Below are 22,342 nucleotides of genomic sequence, written 5' to 3' on the forward strand. Positions count from 1 at the left end.
CCCTATAGTGCAATTTTAAAATTATTTACCGTTTTTATTTATTTTTTAGGAAATTGAACGTCGTTTAAAACATATTTTTGGATCACGTCACATGAAATGCGCCCGGATCCTCGACACATTTTATTCAACGTTTTGGGATTTGTATTTGGATCATATGAAATGCACACCCGAATTTAGGAAGGTAAAATTATTGAAGAACGTGCCTAAAGTGGCTAACGTGTTATTAACTTTGAGGGAGGCCATGAAAATTCGCTAAATGGCACGTCCTGAGTTCTAAATATTTTAATGAAGTAATTAAAGAGGGTCACGCAATTTGTAAATTTTGTTTGGCGCGGCGCACCTCGTTTTATTTTAAAGGGCATCCTAAAGAGACTATTGTTCTCTATTAAGGATTGTCTCTAAAGGCCTAATTAATTAGCATTACAAAATTCGGGCCTCAAGTTCAAGTCCGAACTTAAACAAGAGGAAAACCCTCTTAATTTAAATTCGCTACTTAACTTGGAATGCCCAAAATTATATTGCAAAATTTCACCAATGATTTCAAATGGGAATTCATGACTCTTAGTATTTTGGGCTAATCGCAGGACTGAGCTAATCGCAGGAGGAGGAGGCTGATAATATTTGGGCTTCTATTTATTCAAATATGGTCACGTTTAGACCTAATCCAAAGAATCTCAAATTTCTTTCAGGCCAATTGCTGAGTTTTTGGCCCAAAACGAGAGCCCAAATTAAATATCAATTTTAAATGGGATTGCATGACACTGATCTTAAGTCAAAAACTAAATTGAACGATTAGTAAGCAAATGGTCAACTCAAATTTGCCCAAATCAAACACCTGCTCATCTTAATTCAAATTTCATGTTTGTATGCTGATTTTGTTTGGGTCGATGAATTACTACACTAATCTCCGAACTTCAGCAACAAAAACTAAAGTAATCAATATTTCAACCAAAGGAGATGCCTAATTCATTGAGCACAAATTTCACAACTCTAGTTCTATGATCTTCAAGTTTAAACTACTTGAATTAAACACTGCGATACACAACAAAACTAATCAGACTAAACTACTAAAACAGTCCTACTATTGCAAATAACGATTTGAGCCTGTGATGTACTAGAATAACAACGCCAGTTACAAACTAAGTTTAACTGAACTATGCTAAGTGATGCCAGCCCTAGCATTCCAAATTATGCTGAAAACAGTCCCAAACAGTCCAGTTTTTGGTTACAAATGAAGATCTACTGAAATTTTGAAAATCCTAGAGATACAGCAGTGAAAATTAACAAGGAGATTTTTTAAACTAGATGCTAAACTAGATGATCAATTGAATCTAAGTATATCATAGTCCATAGTCCATATTTAATTACAGCAGGAGAATCTAACTATTTAAATGGAAGTCAACTACACTATTCTAGGAGCAAATGCAGTAAAACGTGGACAACAAGTAGAGCTAGATGGCAATAGAGCTTCATTTCATTCTTAAATCGAGTATTACATCGCCAAAGTGCAGGATTTGTACCTGGAACAAATGCAGTAAAACGTGGACAACAAGTAGAGCTAGAGTATTCTAGGAGCAAATGCAGTAAAACGTGGGCAACAAGTAGAGCTAGGTGGCAATAGAGCTTCATTTCATACTTAAATCGAGTATTACATCGCCAAAGTGCAGGATTTGTACCTGGAAATTGAAGCAAAGTGTGATGAAACAGGAGTCAGCTAGAAGCAATGAACAACAGCAATTATTTCAGCACAAAAACAGCAATCATAGATCCAAAAATCCGAGGAAAATAAGGACAAATGCAATAGACCAGCTTGAACGACTAGATTGAAACTCAGAAATTAACCCGGAGCTCTTAAGCCTCGGCTACTGAATTTCCAGAACAATTCAAACCAATTTTTAATCGTGTATCAGCTAGGAATTTGATTTAACAGCTAGAATTCAAAATTATCCTAAGAAAAAAACTTCAATGGAATAGTATTTTTGGAGTTTTTTGTGTTATTTTTTGGTTTTTTTGGAAGATTTTTAGATCTAGAAGGAACTCTTACTCTCAAATTTCAAACTCTCTGTTTTTGAATTTGAATTTGAAATTTTCAGACTCCAAAAACTTGTAGAAACTTTTGGGGGAAATTTTTCAGATGCCCAAAACTTGTGAAACAAGTCAGTAATGGGTTGCCTTTATAGGTAAGGCTAGGGGAAGTTTCAGATTTTTCATTTACCCCCTTGCCCCTTCTTTTATTTTCAGTATTTAACTAGTTAGTCCCTAAGTTTTTGGCTTGTTGCCCAAGTTACTACGCTCAAATTCTGATATTCAACTTAAATCCCAACCTAGAAACTTCTAGATGGTTCTATTTTAGCTACTACAATATTCTTTCTATCTAAAATACCTAAACTAACCTTTATTTAACCTGAAACTACCAATCCCATGTCAACTAACCCAGCCCCTCTTAAACTCAGTGAAATGGCCATGGTTAACCAAACAAAGGGGCTGGGGACTTTGAGCTATAACCAAACATCACCAACAAGAACACCTAATAATCGAATTAATTAACTAAACTGAAAATAACTCTTATTAATACTAAAGCCCTAAAGCTAAATTGAACTTGAAGTAACAACAAAATTAAAAGAACAGCATCAGTAGAAAACTCAAACCCAATAAGGTCAACAAGAATCAAAACACACTGAAGTACACAAACAAAAATCGACAATTCAAAATGAAGCTATATTGTAACAAAAATGAATAACACCTAGAGATCATTAACAGCAATCATAGGATAACGAAATTAAAACTAACCCTAAAAAAATTAAAGAAAATCAGTGGCAAACATACTGAAATTAAACGCCCTAATCACAAAAGTAAAACTAAAAGAATAAAAATCATGAATCAAAGAACACAGGAAAGAGAATAAACAAACAAAACAAAAATAAAATAAAAATACCTCAAACTCGAATCCGGTGGCCTTTCTTAAAAAGAATTCGGACTATAATCATCCCTAGTTAGGTATTTCCATGAGAAAATACCTAATTAAGGGTTATTATAGCCCGGAAACTACTTATCCCCAATTTGTAAGAATCAGGGTTCCTACCCCCAATTTCGATCTGAAATTTGAGGCGTTTGAGGATGATTTGAAAGCAAAGGGTTGTAGATTTGGGATAAACAAGTTGTGGTGGTCAAGGGGTGTGGATTTGGGATCGTTTGGGGTAAGTCAGTGATGGGCCACCGTTTTTGATTTAAAATTCGAGACGTTTGGCTATGATTTGAGGGAAATGAGTTTTAGATTTGGAAAGGGGAAGAGGAGAGGAGGCTATGGTGTGATTTTGGGGAAATTTGGAGAATCGCCGCCGGCAGAGGTGATTTCCGACCGGCGGCGGAGGGTGGGGGACGGCGGAGACGTGGTGGTCTGATGGTGGGCGGCGATGGGAGACGGAGAGGTGACCGGGGTGCCCTAACATGGTACTAGGTTAATAATATGTTGTTAGGACATTTTTATGTAAATGGGAGAGGGATTGAGGCCATCGGATAAGGTAAAATGGAGGGCCGGGATTGAATCATAACCTACTAACTCAAAACGACGTAGTATTCTTTCTATACTACGTCGTTTCATTGATCTCAGAGGTATGGGGTTTGGACTGGGTACAACTTGCGCTGGACGGGTATTTGGGTTAATTCGGCATGGGTTTTGGGGTGTTTGACTTGGGCTGGAATTAGAAATGGCCCAAGTTATACACACCAGCCTATTTATTAGTTTTTTCTTCTTTTCTTCCTTTTCTTATTCAATTTTTAGATTTTATTAAGTACAAAATTAAAAATAGACAAGACCTGATTTAACTCTAAAATTAAACTAATTAATTTTCAAAAATTAAACAAATTCTAGTTTAAAAAGAAAACTTAAGGAAGAAAAAAAAAACAACGCAAAAGGACTATTTTGGTATTTTCTCTTATCTTTTGTAATGTTAATTAACTAATAAAAATGTTAAAATGAGGTTCTAAATGCAAGTATGCTATTTTGTATTTTTCATGAGTTATATCAAATAAAAATGCACAAAAATGCACACAATCACAAAGTCATGCAATTAATTCCCTAAAATTCAAAGAAAAATCCTAATTTTAATGAATTCTATAGGAATAGTTCAAGCGAGGCAAAAATCACGTGCTCACAGAGAGTATAGAGAGATCCATAATTCACAATAGAATCATGCACATTATTATGTGGAATCACGGAGGCGCTAATAATAGAGGTAGAGCTAGTATGAAACCTGTGCTAGCGGCCATACTGGAGATTGTGCTACATGATCATTGTGGGATGCAGATACACATGTTTATCATACTCTGTCTTCTTATAGTGTCCTATTTGTTTGTTTTGTTATAATGACCATACGGGGACGGACAACCCAAGTTTTGCACCAACAAGTACTATATATAAACTCTCTCCGTTTGAGTTTGTCGCACCACCTTCTCAGAGTTGTGGGATTCGCCTAAACTTAGTAGACCACTGAGGTTTGTCCTACCGTCGTAATGAGGGAGATTCAGCTCTGATACAGTCAAACCTCTCTATAACAACATCGTTTGTTCCGAAATTTTTTCGGCTTTTATAATGAATGGCTGTTATACACTTATAAAAGCATTTGGCATATAAATATATTTTGGCTGTTATAGAAAAAAATTATCCAAAAACTAATTATTTTTCTTTTATAATATTACATATAAAAGATTAATAAAATATTTAAATTCCAAATCTCAAAAGATATAAATATTTCACGAATTAAATGCTAAAGAAATCTAATACATTATTAAAAGATTCTTAACTAAACGCATAAATATTTAAACTCTAAGGAGCACAATTAAAAAATACAAATAGATTTGTTTACATTATTGGTAATTGTCCAATATAAGATATATCATGTGTACATCTTTAAATAAAAAAAGAATGATATGCATATCTTCAAAAAGTATAAATAGATCTTTTAAGTATCTTTTGGCATTTTTCTAATGCAAGATATATCATTTGTAGATCTTTAGTTATAAAAATATTTGATGTGTATATGTTCATGGAACATACTGCTATCCTTAAGGTAATATATATAGCTACGATAAGTTGTACGTTAAAATTATAAAATATTTTCTTAAATATTTAGAATTATTATTAGTAATAATCTTAGAAAATTTGCATGACTGCTATAGAGGGATAGTTTTACAAAGAGCGTACTGTCATAAAGATGGATGTTGGTGTTATAGGTAGAATGCTGTTATAGAGAGGTAAAATATAACGTAAAAAATCGCTTCTGAGAAAAACTAGGATTTTATAGTGAATACTGTTATATAGGGATGCTGTTATAGAGAGGTCTGACTGTACCATATTTGTCACGGCCCAAACCCATGGAACGTATTATACGCTTTGGGCCTAGGCACATAGGGATTTGTCTTTCTGGGCTACGCCACATCGAGCCCAAAAGCGCGTGTACCATGTGAATTTGTGTTATGCCTTGTAAAGTTCTTCATTTTCCTCTCTTATTCCGATGAGATTTGTTTAAGGTGATATGTGCACCCCTTATTCAGAAGCTTCTCAGCTAGAAGCCTACCTTTATCGGTCCAGCTTGACCCGCCCCCATCGGCCCGCCCTCCGTCACGGGCATCACAAATTCCCTTTCAATTTATTCTTTTCATTTGAAAGTTGGGAGGTTTCAAAATATTTGACATCATTTAATTTTTATACTACTATTTTCAATTTATTTTACAATCTTAATTCGTTAATCTATCTCATTTTAACTTTGATGTGACAATTCTTTTCTTTCAATTACTACACTATTTTAATACTAATATTCTTCCATCAGTTGAGTGTCAACTCTGAGCACAAGGATGACCGGCGAGACATTGTAAAGGTTTCCACTACACAGCACAGGGCTTTGCTTGTAAACACAGTGGCACATGCTGTTGTTTCATGTGCTGGCCCTGCTCAGTGCCCCTCCTTTATTACATTTGTTCAATTGCAACGTGAACCAAAAATAGACCCTCCCTTAAAAAGTTGTCCTCTTCACATTCAACCCAATCTTCTGTTACTCTTCAACTCGCCTTCACTTAGCTTTTCTCCTATACCCATTTTTTGTATCAGAACTCGCTTTTAAAATCTCATTAAGGCTTTGATAAAAGGGTCATTTTTTAATGCTTTAGGCCAAGACCATTTTGGCATCCCACGTTGCTTAAGCTCATTCTTTATTCCATTGCCTTTATTGATCGAATCTGACCAATGAGTTTGCTGCAATATTCTTGATTGAATATAGGGACGGGCTTAATTAAATTCTTGATTTGGGTGTCAAAAGACTTGGGCTTTTTATCTGTCTCGTTTGTGGATTCAATCTCAGGGGATAGGTTGATTTCATTTCTTGTGGGAGAGAAGGGTAAAAGATGCGGCGTCGGGCGGCCGATTATCGGCGCCCGGTTCGAAGGAGGCTATCTTGTTGGATCTGGTCGCTTCTTGGAATATTCTCAATTGCAGGTTTCGTTTTGTTTGTAGTTCATCATCACCATGACCACCAGGATCACGTCGAACAACCTATTTTGGTAAGCCTGGAACATTCTAGACCCAGATCATACATTGGTTCTTGTAATTTTTGTTGCTTTGGCAATCATAATAATTCAAGCTCAATGAGCTTGCTTTTTGATATAGTAGAAATGTTCCGACTTTTTTCTAGGGAGTTTTCTGATCTGAGAATGTGCTCTCTTTTATACTAGATATGTTTGTTTTCTGGTAGCTTTCTAGGATGGTAAATCTGCACTTCATTTTCAATGCATTAACATTTGCAATGACTTGTTCTCTTATTGTATATAACTTCGAGTGTAATCTATTATTGACCTTTGTGGTCCATTCCCTTTGGTTCTCTATCTTATGTACCCTAAGCAAGAATCTGGAACGTGTAGATGTCTTCTATTTATTCTTTTCATAGAAGATGAAGTCCATCTTGATTCAGATCGCAGTATCATGGGCAGTAGAGGAGATAAATAGAGGTGTTCAACCTATGCTTGTTGAATTTTGAACTTATCAAGAGCTGAATTTGACATTTCTGGGGTTGGGAATCAATTTTATGAGCAATATATGCTTTCCTTTTCGGAAGTTGTTTCATAAACAAGTGACTTCGGGGTAGCTCAAGCCTTTTCTATCAACAGCAAGTGATAACTTTTATTGAGAACTACTCAACTAGATCTTAGTTCTTCACTGCCCGTTGAAAGTTTTTCTATTGGTCTACACTGACAGGGATAAAGGTATCTAGTATACACATACGTACTCTAGTGTATAATATTGGTTGAGGATGTGCTTAAATGGGGCGATATAAATGGCAATGAGTTTCAAGCAAATGCTAGGGGCTTGTTATGGCTTCACTATACCTTTGTCTTTCTCACTTTGTATAGTAGTGAACAAATGAAACAGGTGAATAAGAATTATACACACTAGCGTGAGAGAAAGAGAGAGAATACATATAAGGTGATTTTCCAACACATCCAAAATAAGCTGTGTTCAAAACCTCAGGACAAGGATTTTACTTGTTATCTCAGAGAGATAAAGGTTCTTGGACTTCAGAATCTGCTGCTGAAGCTAACATCAATGATGAAGTACCACAATTGAAACCAGACTGAAAATCTTCTTTAAACCCTCAGAACTGAGTCACATTGGTCTCTATATATTTGTTATTAGAAGTGCCTAGGGGGAACTGGAAGTTCAGTTTTCTCGATCTTGTTGATAAATAATTTACTTTTTTGGTGTCCTCTGATCTCTTTTGCTGGAGATGTGCTTGTGTCAATGGTGACTTTTGATCTTCTTGATTCTGCTAATTATTTTGTGAAAATGGTGGCGTCAGATCCTCTGCACTTATTTACCACTATCCCTGCCTTTCCCCAGCCTCATCCTTACGTCTACCTTCACCTAGTTTTGCCTCCTATTTTGTACCATTCTCCCTCCCAGTAGAATGGCATCAATCAACCACCAACTTCTTATTTGTCCATCGCCAGCTACCAATTCCTGCTGCCAACATAGACACTTAATACAAAATTTGAACATTTACTTGTCAGTAATTCTCTTAGCATAAACAATTAAATCTTTTATTTAATAGTAAAAATATGCACAAAGCATAGAATGTGCCATTATTGTTCTTGTAGTTGGCACATCAATTTGATTTAACAGGTTTGTCTAAGTTCTAATTAGATTTTTGAAAGTGATTGCCCATCAGATTCATTACTGGTTTAGAGCAAGGACTTAACAATATGTAAATGTAACTCAAACTATTTTAAGGTCCTTTTGAAGTCAAACACTGTAAATAAAGAAGGATTGAAAGTATTGATTAGTAGGTACAAAGTGTTATTGTTGATTATCAGTTCTATTTTTAGTGATCTGTCTTGGTGAGAAATGAGAATTGTGATCCCATTTCCTATACTTTTTTGGTAGGTCTTATTTGCCAAAATATTGAATTTCACAGATATAGTTGTCTTTCAGCGGATAAATTGGCTGATTTCTATCTTATTTTATTTTACCTCTGAAGTACTTAGATAATCAAGTGGCTTAACTTTTTCCGTTGTTCCAGGAAAGTGAGTCCCGGAATGAACAGGTTGTGCATGAGCGTCTGAATCTCACACAAGATATGTCAAGTGTTAATTCATACGCCAGACAATTAGCAGAGCAAATGACACTAGCAAAAGCTTACATCATTATAGCAAAAGAGCACAATAACCTTCATCTTGCGTGGGAACTAAGTTCAAAGATAAGAAGTTGTCAATTTTTACTTTCAAAGGCTGCAATGAAAGAAGAACCCATTTCTCTAGATGAAGCTGAGCCGATCATACGAAGTCTATCTTCTCTCATCCTTAAGGCGCAGGATGCCCATTATGATATTGCTACAACTATGATGACAATGAAATCACATATTCAAGCTCTTGAAGAGCGTGCTAATGCAGCATCTGTTCAGAGTATGATGTTCGGACAGTTAACAGCTGAGTCGCTGCCCAAAAACCTGCACTGCCTAGAAATCAAGCTCATGGCCGACTGGCTTACAAGAAAGTCGCTGCAGGATTTTGCAGATGAGAGGAGAAACTCACCTCGTTTAGTGGACAATAACTTGTATCACTTCTGCATATTTTCAGATAATCTGGTTGCAGTTTCAGTAGTTATCAACTCAACCGTGGCCAATGCCGATCACCCTAAGCAGCTTATTTTCCATATCGTAACGGATTCAATACACTATGGACTGATGCAGGCTTGGTTTCTGAACAATGACTTCAAAGGTTCTACAGTAGAAGTACAGAATATTGACAACTTTGCTTGGTTGAATTCGTCTTACTCTCCTGCTGTAAAGCAGCTAATGGCAGCAGACTCCAGAAAGTATTATTTTGACGGATCTATGGACACAAGTGTCGAGCCAAAGTTCCGGAATCCAAAGTATATATATTTGTTGAATCACCTTCGCTTTTACATTCCTGAGATCTACCCCCAGTTGGAGAAGATAGTCTTTCTTGATGATGACGTTGTAGTTCAGAAAGATCTGACACCTCTCTTTTCACTGGATTTGCATGGAAATGTGAATGGAGCTGTGGAAACTTGTCTTGAAGCTTTTCATCGTTACTACAAGTATCTCAATTTCTCAAATCCACTCATAAGCTCTAAGTTCGATCCCCAGGCTTGTGGATGGGCATTTGGTATGAATGTTTTTGATCTGATAGCATGGAGGAAAGCAAATGTTACTGCTCGATATCACTACTGGATAGAACAAAATGATGATAGGACGATTTGGAAGCTGGGAACCCTTCCACCTGGACTATTAGCTTTTTATGGAATGACGGAGCCACTTGATCGGAGGTGGCACGTGTTGGGATTAGGTTATGACGCGAATGTTGACAATCGCCTGATAGAGAGTGCAGCGGTGATTCACTTCAATGGAAACATGAAACCATGGCTTAAGTTGGGCATTAGCAGGTATAGGCCTTTGTGGGAACGGTATGTAAACCAGACGCACCCATACCTTCAGGATTGCGCTACACATTGAAATGCTATACTTTTCGAGTACGATAACATACTCAGTCCCCATTCTTAAAGTTTTAGGATTGTATTTTACATCATTGTAGAGTTAGAAATAGACAATTTTGCCCTAGTAGGGATTCTTACCTAGTCTTCTTTCAGTTAAGTAGAGTGAAAAAGGAATATGATATTATACCCTATAGCAATTCTCTGTCTCTACAAATGATAGAAAATATTTTTCAAACAATTTTTGTAATAATCTTGTTCCTTTGATCACATCTAGGTAAATATTTATCTTCGTTTTTTTGCTGTTCTGTACGCGAATCCAATTATTTTAGTTGCTGTAACATTTAAGTTCTTGCAACATATGTAAGTGCTTTATTTTGAATATTGATGATATTATGCATCAGTGCGACTACTATGTTTTTCTTGACGTTCATAGTTTCTCCACTGGTAACCAACCAGTCTCAAGAAACGATTGACTGAACATCCACCCCTTTGGTGATCCGTACTTTAAAACATACCTTAGAAAAGAAAATTGAAGTTTCATTAAATGAATGAAAATAATAATTTGAATAAGAGTATGATACTAGACGACTAGAAAAGAGAGGCAGAAAAGCCAGATCGGACTGACCGATTGGAACGATTACGAAAGTTTCTGACAGTTATACCCTTTGAGAGCCTTGCAAAACTTTCAAGAGTTAATGACAGGAGAAAAGGAAAACATGCCTATTGGTGTGAACCAATATTATGCTGAAATAAGAATATGTTATTCATTGATTAAATTATTAAAAATAGGCAATCAATCAGATTATCAGAATCCAAATTATGAAAATAATTGTTAGACGATATAGACTAGTACATCACATATCAACTGTGATAGAGAACGGACAAAGAAGAGGAAAGAGACACTTCCTGCGCCAAAATAATAAAAAATCTCCACCATCTTACTCCAAATATCTCCATCAAAATCCCTCGTGTTTCACGAATATGTTACCATGGTTTATAACCATTAACCAGAGGTAATGAAAACTTGGAGTCTACTTTGTATATCAGGGCCTGTCCAAGCTAAGTAATTGCTATTGTTTTCCTATTTGTGACGATCCAAGCTCATGACACGTATTATCCGTTTTGGGCCTAATTTCGCACGGATTTATCTTTTCATGTGAACTTGTATCATAACTTATAAACTCTTTACTTTTCTATCTCATTCCGATGTGGGATATGTGCCCCTTTCTACTTGTCAACCTAGAAAGTAAAAGATGAATCCTATTTCGAGGTGGGATTCGCCAATCTTGCTTGGCCCGCCCTCGTCAGCGCGCTCTCCAAAGCTTGTCCTATAAATGTAGCAAGAGTTTCTACACCCTTTGCTCCATTAACTCAATGGCAAGCTTCCTCTCTACCCAAAGCTCCCCTTTACTCACAAATGCTGCCAACAAAGAAACAAGCCACAAAAATCAGCAAGAATGCCCTGATATAATACTCTCTGAGCTTCCAAAAGAAAAAGGTTGGTTGAATGAGCATGTTCACCAATACAAAGACTTTTGGTATCCCACAGGAATACTCCAAGGTCTTATAGCTCTTCAGCAACACTTTAAGCCAAAACCAAATGATGTCTTATTAGCCAGTTACCCAAAATCTGGCACAACATGGCTCAAGGCCCTTCTTTTTGCCATTACAAACCGAACAAAATATGATTATAAAACACACCCTTTGCTCTCTTCAAATCCACATGAGTTAGTCCCCCAGCTTGAGGCCTATGCATTTAAGCACCCAACAAATCCAACACCAAACTCTTCTCTTATGCATTCTCATCTTGCTTTCAGTTCTTTACCAGAGTCTATACTAGGTGGTGAAGACTCCAACTCCAAGTGCAAAATAGTATACGTGTTTCGTGATCCAAAAGATGTGTTAGCTTCTTGCTGGCATTTTGTGCAGAAATTAAGACCCAAATATCTGCCTTTGCTTTCTCTACAAGAAGCTTTTGATCAATTTACTAAAGGGTGTTCCCCCTTTGGTCCATTTTGGGATCATGTAATGGGATATTATAAAGCAAGCTTAGAATTTCCAAAGAGTGTATTTTTCTTCAGGTATGAAGACTTGAAACAAGATCCAATCTTTCATACAAAGAGATTAGCAGAGTTCTTGGGCCAACCTTTTTCTTTGGAGGAAGAAAGTGAAGGCATTATAGAGAAAATAACAGAGCTTTGCAGCTTTGAGAAGTTAAGTAGTTTGGATGTGAATAAAGATGGTACACACACTGGATTTTTTTTTCCTACTATTGCAAACAACATATTTTTCAGACAAGGAAAAGTGGGTGATTCCAAGAACCATCTTTCAGAGGAAATGATTAAGGTTATGGATGAAATCACAAAGCAAAAGCTGGGTTTTGATTTGATGAACACATCTTTTTCTCCCCAACAAAATGGTAAAGGGATTGAGCAGAATCATAGCAACTAGCACGTATTTTCTTCATGGGGAAATTTTCCAATAAATTGAAGTTCCTTTTACTCTTTTGTCACCCCTCTCACAAGGGTAGTTCATCATTGCTGTTTGGTTCTTGAATCTAATAAATGTGGCTTATTGTCAATTTGGGATAGGTGGCAATCCTTTATCTCCTTCCTGGTGAATCATTTTGGTCTAAGGAAAGAATTGAGGTTCTCGAATGTGAAAAAGGAGCAGCTTTTTAGCTCAAAATTTAGTACTCCTTCAATTTCAATCTGCACAATATAGTTTGACTAGACACGATTTTTTTTTAAAATTGAAACTCTTAATCTTAAATATGTTAGTAACAATTACTATGGGTATAAAAATCTGTAACTTATGATCTTAAATATCATAATATTTGTGGGGCTAAAAAAAATTTCGTTAAAATAAAATTAAAATTTAAGTTAAATTGTTTTTAATTATGTTTTTGAAACAAACTAAAAATATAAAAGTCTCATCTTTGTGTTTGGAAACGAGGGAGTTTGCGAAAAATCCAAAAATGGCCAGTTTTTCGCCTGGTCAATCAAATGTAGCCACATAATCACCGGTCAACAAAATTTAGCCACTAATTTAGTGCGGTAATATTTTGTTGACTAAAATACCCCTATTTTTTTTTATTAATTTACGCGACTTCACCTTAAATTCTTCTTTTAACAAAACTTAACAAAATCTTCCGGCATTAATTTTCAAATCGAGTTATTAGGAAAATTTTCGCCGTCAATCTGTAAATCGAAATATTAGCAAAATATTTCGGCGTTAATCGAGGTATTCGCAAAATCTTCCGGCGTTAATTTGCAAATCAAAGTGTTAGCAAAATCGTTCTGCGTCAATCTGCAAATCGAAGTTTTAGCAAAATTTCCGTCGTCAATCTGCAAATCGAAGTAAGTTCTATCTAAAATTTGTCTAATTATTTAAATTTCTTCTACGATCACGAATTCAAACTATAAAATTCAAAGTATCAGTAAAAAAATTTAATTTTTCGAATTTTTGATTTGTTTTTAATGCTTTAATCTGTGTTATTGTCTAATTTTCTCAATGTAGAACATAGCGCCAGTATAATTTGTTGCACGTTTCCAAATTAATATCTAAAGCGAAGATTTTTCCAGCTTATTATACTGGAAATCTCATAAAAAAAGCATTATAATTCACTTGAAGTATGTTTCGTTAATGTAGATATTATGTTATAATATAATTGAGTTTTGTTTGAATCTAGTATATTTTACGGGACATCACGTGTGTGTAAGCTTTTCCTCCAATATGTTATACCGGATAAGTTCTAACACTAGAATATAATTGAGTTTTGTTTGAATCCAGAATATTTTACGGGACGTCACCTGTGTATAAGCTTATTCTCCAGTATGTTAAACTGAATAAGTTCTAAGACAAGAATATAATTGAGTTTTGTTTTAATCCAGTATATTTTACGGGACATCTCATGTGTGTAAGCTTATTCTCCAGTATGTTATACTGGATAATTTCTAAGACTAGAATATAATTGAGTTTTGATAGAATCCAGTATATTTTACGAGACATCACCTGTGTATAAGCTTATTCTCCAATAAGTTATACTGGATAAGTTATAAGACTAGAATATAATTGAATTTTGTTTGAATCCAGAATATTTTACGGGATGTCACCTGTGTGTAATATTTTTTTACGTTATACTGGACAAGTTCTAAGACTAGAATATAATTGAGTTTTATTTGAATCCAGTATATTTTACGGGACATTACCTGTGTGTTAGCTTATTCTCCAGTATGTTATACTGGGTAAGTTTTGCATAAACTAGAATATAATTGAGTTTTATATCAATCCAGTATATTTTACAGGAAATCACCTGTGTTTAAAATTTTCTCCAGTATGTTATACCGGACGAGTTCTATTAGAGTAGCATATCGTTGAGTTCTATTTAGACTAGAATATAATTTACTGGACATTTCCAGCTTATTATATTGGAAATCTCATAAAAAATGTATTGTAATTCACTTGAAGTATGTTTCGTTAATGTAGATATTATGTTATAATATAGTTGAGTTTTATTTCAATCCAGAATAATTTAAAGTACGTCACCTGTGTGTAATGTTTTTCTCTAGTATGTTATACTGGACGAATTCTGTTTTCAGACTAGATTATAATTGAGTTTTGTTTTAATCCTGTATATTTTACGGGACATCGCCCGTGTCTAAGATTTTTCTCCAGTATGTTATACTGGATAAGTTCTAAGACTAGAATATAATTGAGTTTTGTTTTAATCCAGTATATTTTACGGGACATCACATGTATGTAAGCTTATTCTCCAGTATATTATACTGGATGAATATTATATTTTTAAACAGTATAATTTCTAGATATCTAATTATTTGGGTTCATTAAATACAGGATGCATACAAATTTCTTGATTATTGTGTTCGATGGCAAATGGACAGCAGATTACAAGTACTTGGATCATAAAACGAAGCTCCTCCTGTAAACGATGGGACTTCATTTGAAGAATTCCTTAGAAAATTTTTTGAAGTTATAGAGCTTGACAACAAAAAGTTTCAAGCAAATGTATGGCTTAATATCAACCTAGGTACTTCTAAGGGAATAGAAGTGACAAAAGATGAAGATCTTATTATNTTAGACAACAAAAAGTTTACAAGCAAATAGTATGGCTTAATATCAACCTAGGTACTTCTAAGGGAATAGAAGTGACAAAAGATGAAGATCTTATTATGTGTATGATTCTTTTAAAAAATGATCCATACTATAAAGATTCGAAATTTATTGTTGAAATATCAGAAAAACCAGATCAACAACTAGAAGGTAATGCAATAATGGAAATTGATAATCAACAGTTATTGCACAGAAACACATATGGTCCGGAAGAGCAAGTGTTGCTGATATCTCAAGTTGAAGAAGAGCAGGAGAATCCAATTTATGATATTACAATGGAAAAAGAAATTGTAATTCCTGTGGAAGATCAGCACATTGAATCACTACAAAGTATTGAAGGAAGAAAAAGGAAAGGAAAAGGAAAGGCAAAAGAATCTCCATCAATAATATTAAAGGAAAATGCATCACTGGATGATGTAAAACTTGGTTCTGTTTTTCAAGATAAAAATGCCATGATTAGATGTTTTTGCTTAGCAGCTATAAAGGAGCATTTTGAGTTCTATGTTAACAGGTCAAGTAACACGAGATACTCTTTGGCATGTACTGATGAAAAGTATACTTGGACTGTTCGAGGTTCAAGAATTAAGGAATCAACACTTTTTAAAATAGTTAAATTTCAGAGAACACATGAGTGCTCAGTTGATATTCGAAAATCAGATCAAAGACAAGCAACTTCAAATGTGATTAGAGATTACGTGATTGACAACTTAAGAGACATAGCTACTGAGGTAAAACCTAAGTTTGTCATTTCAGAGATGAAAAGAGCACATGGAATTGATGTTGGTTATGGAAAAGCATGACATGCTATTCAAAAAGGGTTATCTTTGTTAAGAGGAACAACTGAACACAATTATGAGCAGCTGCCATCATATTTGTATATGATGGAACAAAAAAATCCAGGATCATATACAAATATTGTGAGAGATGAAGAAAACAGGTAAATTTCTTATTTATGATAAGCTTTCTTTCCTGTAAATTATACTGGAAGTTTAGTGTTTGTCTTCCGGTATATTTTACAGGACGTGTGTATTGTAAAAGCTTTCTTTCCTGTAAATTATACTGGGTGACTTCTCTTCAATCTATTGTATTTGATTTTGTACAGTATATTATACAGGATGTTAGTGGTTGTCATCCAGTATATTTTACAGGATATCTGTATTTTATAAGCTTTCTGTCCTGTATAATATACTGGGTGAGTTCTGTTCAACCTAAAATTTTGTATTTTTAGTTTATTTTATCTAGTATATTATACTGGATGTTAATGGAACTCCAGTATGTTATACTGGAAGAATATTATAAAATAGTTAATTTTTGTTTGATGCCCGTAAATTTTACAGGACGTGTGGCATGAGCTTTATCTCCAGTATATTATACTGTGTAAGTTAACTGAATTTTATTTACTTTTCTTTTTATAGGTTTGTTTACATGTTTTTTATGTATGGGGCATCAATTTCTGGGTGGAAGTATTGTAGACCACTGATTGCTGTTGATGGAACATTTCTAAAAAATAAATATAGAGGTGTTCTATTAGTGGGTGTTACCAAAGATGCAAATAACCAGATTTCTCCTATAGCTTTTGGAGTAGTGGATAAAGAGAATAATGAATCATATGAATGGTATTTCAGGGAATTAAGAAAAGCAATTGGGATTCGTAATGATTTAATGTTCTTGTCAGATCGACACAAGGCTATTGCAAATGGAATTGCAAAGGTTTTCCCTGAGTGCTACCATGGAATTTGCATCTATCATTTAGAAAAGAATCTGAAGCAAAGAAGAGTGAGAAACACTGTGATAAATCTCTTTCAAAGTGCTGCAAGAGTATACCTTCAATCAGAATTTGATGACTTCATGTCCCAAATAGCTGTTGTTGATAAGAAAACTTTCAATTATTTGATGGAGGAACCGCCAGGAAGGTGGGCTCGTTCACATTGTCCCAGAAGAAGATATGATATGTTAACAACAAATATTGTTGAGTCAATGAATAATATTTTAAGACGTTCAAGAGAATTGCCAATTTTAACAATGATGGATTTCATACAAGAAAAATTGCAAAGCTGGTTCTATGAAAGAAGGACACTTGCAGAAGGAATATTCCGTGATATATCAAATTGGGCGGAAGCAACATTGGAAGCAAAAATTCAACCAGCTTTTACATTTAGAGTATTGCCCATTGATAGACTCAAATTCAATGTCAAAGAAGGTGGTATGGAATTTATTGTTGATCTAGACAAAAGAACATGTGATTGTTCTGAATTTCAGCTAGATGAGATGCCATGTAAACATGCAATTGCTGCAATTGAGAGTATACATCAAAAGAAATTGGCCTTTTGCTCAGCCTATTTTTCAAGGGACTTTTGGTTGAAAACGTATGAAGGGCAAGTAAATTCTGTAGGTGATGCAACAACATGGGTTATACCAGACACTATTAAATCAGAAATCACTAAGCCTCCAGATGCCAAAGTACTGCTAGGAAGAAGACACAAGAATCGACATGTTTTCGGTACAGAATTCAAGAAGGAACCAAGATGTAGTCGTTGCAAAATATATAGGCATACCAGAACAAATTGCACAAATTCTGCTGTAGTTCATCCTTATGCAAGAAAATATAGGAAAAAAAATGATTGAATATATACAATAAAGTTGCATTGGCTGATGTAATCCCGAATAATATATATTCAATATTCTTGTTTTCCAAAATATTAATACTGTGTATTTTTTTTGCTTCTTGATTTTCTTACAAAAAAACCACTATGTCGTAAAAACATAGTGGTTTTACGACATATAACTCCAGTGTATTATAAAGGAAATAAAATATTAAATTATGTAATTCCACTTACTTTCATTTTGTCCAGTATATTATACTTGATGTTAGTGGTTATCCTCTAGTAAATTTTGTTTGATTCTAGTAAATTTCACGGAACATGTGCCTTGTATAAGCTTTATCTCCAGTATATTATTCTAGGTGAGTTCTTTATTATTAGTCATTTTTTTTAGTGATTTTTCATATCCAATATTAAATACGGAGTTTACTGCTTTAACAATATATTACTCCAGTGTAACATACAGGAAACAAAAATTGGATGAATATAGGATAAAAAAATCTGCATTATTCTATTCCAGTAGTAATTACAGGATATAGTGGTTTTACAATATAACACTCCACCAAATTATACAGGAAACTAAAAATTAAATTATTTAATTCCAGCAAATTGTTCTAATTACCAAATTTTAACTATTTTCCACTTCTCCATTATAATATACTAGATTATATTCCTTCATGAGTAGCGATTCCAGCATGTACTATAGCAGGTAATAAAAATTGGATGAGTATAGGATAAAAAAATTTGCATTATTTCATTCCAGTAGTAATTACAGGATATAGTGCTTTTACAATATAAAACTCCAGTATAATATACAGGAAACGAAATATTAAATTATTTAATTTCAGTAAATTGTTCTAATTACAAAATTTCAAGTATTTTCCAGTTCTCCATTATAATATACTGGATTATATTCCTTCATGAGTAGCGATTCCAGCATATAATATACGAGGTAATAAAAATGGATGAATATAGGATAAAAAAATGAGCAATATTCATTTCCAGTAACAATTACAGGATATAGTGGTTGTACAATATAAAACTCCAGTAAATTATACAGGACACTAAATATTAAATTATTTAATTCCAGCAAATTGTTCTGGATACCAAGTTTCCACTATTTTCCACTTCTTCATTAATATATTCTATATTATATTCCTTCATGAGTAGCGATTCCAGCATGTACTATAGGAGGTAATAAAAATTGGATGAATATAGGATAAAAAAATCTGCATTATTCCATTCCAGTAGTAATTACAGGATATAGTGGTTTTACAATATAACACTCCAGCAAATTATACAGGAAACTAAAAATTAAATTATTTAATTCAATCAAATTGTTCTAATTACCAAATTTCCACTATTTTCCACTTCTCCATTATAATATACTGGATTATATTCCTTCATGAGTAGCGATTCCAGCATATACTATAGCAGGTAATAAAAATTGGATGAATATAGGATAAAAAAATCAGCAATATTTATTTCCAGTAATAATTACAGGATATAGTGGTTTTACAATATAAAACTCCAGTAAATTATACAGGACACTAAATATTAAATACAGAATACAGATGCTAGTTTTCCAGTATAATGTACTGGACAACAAGCTTAAACACGGTAGAATTCCTGTAAAATATACAAGAACCAAACAAAACTCAACCATAATATAATATACAGGACACTAAATATTAATTCATTAATTACAGGCACTAAATATTAAATTCATTAATTCCAGTAAATTGTTCTAATTACATAATTTCCACTTTTCCACTTCTCCATTATAATATACTGGATTATATTCGTTCCAGTATATTGTTCAAATTATACTAACATCGAAATTTGGAGTATTGACATCCAGTATTAAATACAGGACATAGTGGTTTTACACTAAAAATCTCCAGTGTAATTACAGTTAATTACTAGACACAAAATATTAAATTATGTAATTACGGTTAATTATTCTAGATACCAAATTTCCACTATTTTGCACTTCTTCATTATAATATAATGGTTTGTATCCCTTCATAAAAAAAAATTCAAAAATATTATAGTCTTTAATTCTATCATAATATATAGCATAATAATCTGCATTTCAATCAAAAGTATGTAGTCAATTACTGAAAAGAACAAAAAATTATTTCTTGTTCTTAATCTTGCGCCTTTCTGAAACAGAAGGTTTATCTAGTCTTCCTGTAGACTCATCTTCACTAACAAGAGATTCCAACTGCTTCTTTTTACCATAAATGTATAGTAATGCTGCATATCTTAATCGAAGACGTGTAGGATCAAACATGTTCTTGTCATCTGGTAACTCCTTGCCTTCAATGAAATACTCCGCAAATGCAGAACAATATATACCACAATCACTACAATAAAATACATATTAGGAAAGAATAAGTAAAAACAATAAACGGTAAATAGCTGAAGTAATATAAAGAAGCAGGATAAACATAGCAAAACACTTACGCTTTTTCCTGTTGAGGCAAGTTATCCACTGAAATAATAGCAAATGGATTACTTAGCTCCTCTTTTTCCAAAAAATGTGGTTTATCCATTGTAATGTCACTTCTTTGCTGATAAAATGTAGTAGTGTTGAGCAACAATGGTATCATTACAGCAAATGAGTTCAAAGCTTTATGAACTACAGCATCACATCTTGAGGATCTTATTGAGTCATATATGTATATGCACCCAGTATGCAAAGATAGAACACCCAACACCCAATGCCATGCCTCTTTTACATTGATTGGCATAAGAACATAATCCACGGAAACCCAGGGGGTGTTACCAAGAAAGTAAAACCCAAGAACATACTCTCTTAACTTCTTTGTCAAATCAAAAATCTCATTTTGTACCTTTATGTCATGCATATTCGATTTACTGTACACTTCTTGAATGATAATACTGAAATAATTGTCTGTAGTTGTCATCCTTATGTTTTCATATTTTGCTTTCTTCCGGAGGTAATAGAATATAACATCAATATGCTTCAAAAAGAAAACAGATATCAATCGAATATACAGAAACATATTTATTCTAAAACAAAACAAAAAAAGTAATGTATGTTCACATACCGTTTCATTGATTCCTATACCAGTATAATGAAGTTCAAAAAACCATGTCTTATTAGCTATAAATTCAACTCCAAGACAACTCTTCCTCCAGTATATCATCCTTCTCTTCATACCCCTTCTTCCTAAAAAGTTTAATAAATATATAAATAGAATAGTCCAAACTATCATTCCAAAGAAAGTTCAATCAAAACATATGTTAAATATATGTAAATTTACCTCTTAGTTAGGATCAAGTTTGTCTCAACAAACTTATTGAATTCATCTCTAATTGATAGAGGAATTTCTTCAGTATTTGATATTTTAAAAGGGTTATCACCTTTCACAATTACACGAGGTACAAGAGTGTTTTTCATTTTTGTTGCATCTTCTCCAGGAGAGTTGTCCAAAATCTCATAAGCTTCGAAACCTTCAAAACTTGAATGATTGGGCAAGGAAGAAGTAGTAGCATCTTCATGTGTAGAACCTTTTGAAATAGTTATTTTTATAGGAAGAACACTATGGACTCATTAACAAACTCAGAAGTTATTTTATGAATCTGACAATCAATTTGAGTGTCAGTCATCTCAATTTCATGATCTGGAATCATCATAGATGATGATTTTTTATCAACATCTGAAGCTGGAATATCTTCATTTCTTGTTTGCTTACAAAGCTCAGCTGTTAATTTATGAGTCTCTAAATCACTCATTTCCAACCATTTTTCATCATCTGGATTTCCAACATCAACAAAACCAGATGCTACATAAAAAATACATCAATATATCAGAAAAAATATAAATAAATTTTTTTCAATATATAGCATTACGTTTCAATACCAGAAATCCCTTCCTTTATCATTGCTAAATTAAAATCTTCTAATTTTTCATATTTTTTGATAATATTAATATTTTCTGCATTGTCAAAGCTTTGTGCGACTTGGGGGCATACATTAACTAGATTCCATATTATGTGTTTAAAATTTTGATGATTGCGTAACATAGTTGTCCTGTATATTATACTGGATTGAAACAAAACTCAACTATATGCTAGCCCAAACTCAACTCCTCCAGTATAATATAATCGAAAAAAAGATTACACACAGGTGATGTCCCGTATATTATACTGGATTGAAACAAAACTCAACTATATAACATACTGTGTATTCCAGTATTTTATACTGGATAGTTATTATAATAGAGTTGAGTTTTGTATGACTCCAGTAAATTTTACGGCATCTCTGCCATGTCTAAGCCTTTTCTCCAGTTAATTATAGTGGACAACATAATTTACAGGTTCATGTTATCCAGTATAATTTACAGGTACCTAGTCTAGTGTGTGTTACCTTGTTGTCCTGTATGTTAATTGGGTGAGTTTTCATTCCTTCTGATTCATGTCATCCAATTTAATTTACAGGTATTCTAGTGTGTGTTACCTTGTTGTCGTGTATGTTATACTTGATGAGTTTTCATTCTTTCTGATTCATGTCATCTAGTATAATTTACAGGTAATCTAGTGTGTGTTACCTTGTCAACTTGTATGTTATACTGGGT

The 22,342-nt window shown here is 33.7% G+C and overlaps 3 protein-coding genes across 3 annotated transcripts; all 3 read left to right on the forward strand.

Annotated features, from left to right (window-relative positions):
• Positions 1 to 5,832: 5,832 nt before the first annotated feature.
• Positions 5,833 to 10,308, forward strand: LOC109218295 (probable galacturonosyltransferase 11). Its single transcript, XM_019382646.1, has 2 exons — positions 5,833 to 6,555; positions 8,568 to 10,308. The coding sequence occupies exons 1-2, from the start codon at positions 6,400 to 6,402 to the stop codon at positions 10,020 to 10,022; spliced, it is 1,611 nt and encodes a 536-aa protein (XP_019238191.1). The 5' UTR covers positions 5,833 to 6,399; the 3' UTR covers positions 10,023 to 10,308.
• Positions 10,309 to 10,956: 648 nt separating this feature from the next.
• On the forward strand, positions 10,957 to 12,713 carry LOC109218298 (flavonol 3-sulfotransferase-like). The gene has a single exon (XM_019382649.1). It carries the CDS (start codon positions 11,378 to 11,380, stop codon positions 12,452 to 12,454), a length of 1,077 nt encoding a protein of 358 aa, XP_019238194.1. The 5' UTR covers positions 10,957 to 11,377; the 3' UTR covers positions 12,455 to 12,713.
• Positions 12,714 to 16,017: 3,304 nt separating this feature from the next.
• On the forward strand, positions 16,018 to 17,761 carry LOC109218293. Its single transcript, XM_019382644.1, has 2 exons — positions 16,018 to 16,073; positions 16,552 to 17,761. The coding sequence occupies exons 1-2, from the start codon at positions 16,018 to 16,020 to the stop codon at positions 17,759 to 17,761; spliced, it is 1,266 nt and encodes a 421-aa protein (XP_019238189.1).
• The last annotated feature ends 4,581 nt before the right edge of the window (positions 17,762 to 22,342 follow it).

This window comes from Nicotiana attenuata, unplaced genomic scaffold (assembly GCF_001879085.1).
Source record: "Nicotiana attenuata strain UT unplaced genomic scaffold, NIATTr2, whole genome shotgun sequence".
In the NCBI taxonomy this organism is placed as follows: Eukaryota; Viridiplantae; Streptophyta; class Magnoliopsida; order Solanales; family Solanaceae; genus Nicotiana; species Nicotiana attenuata.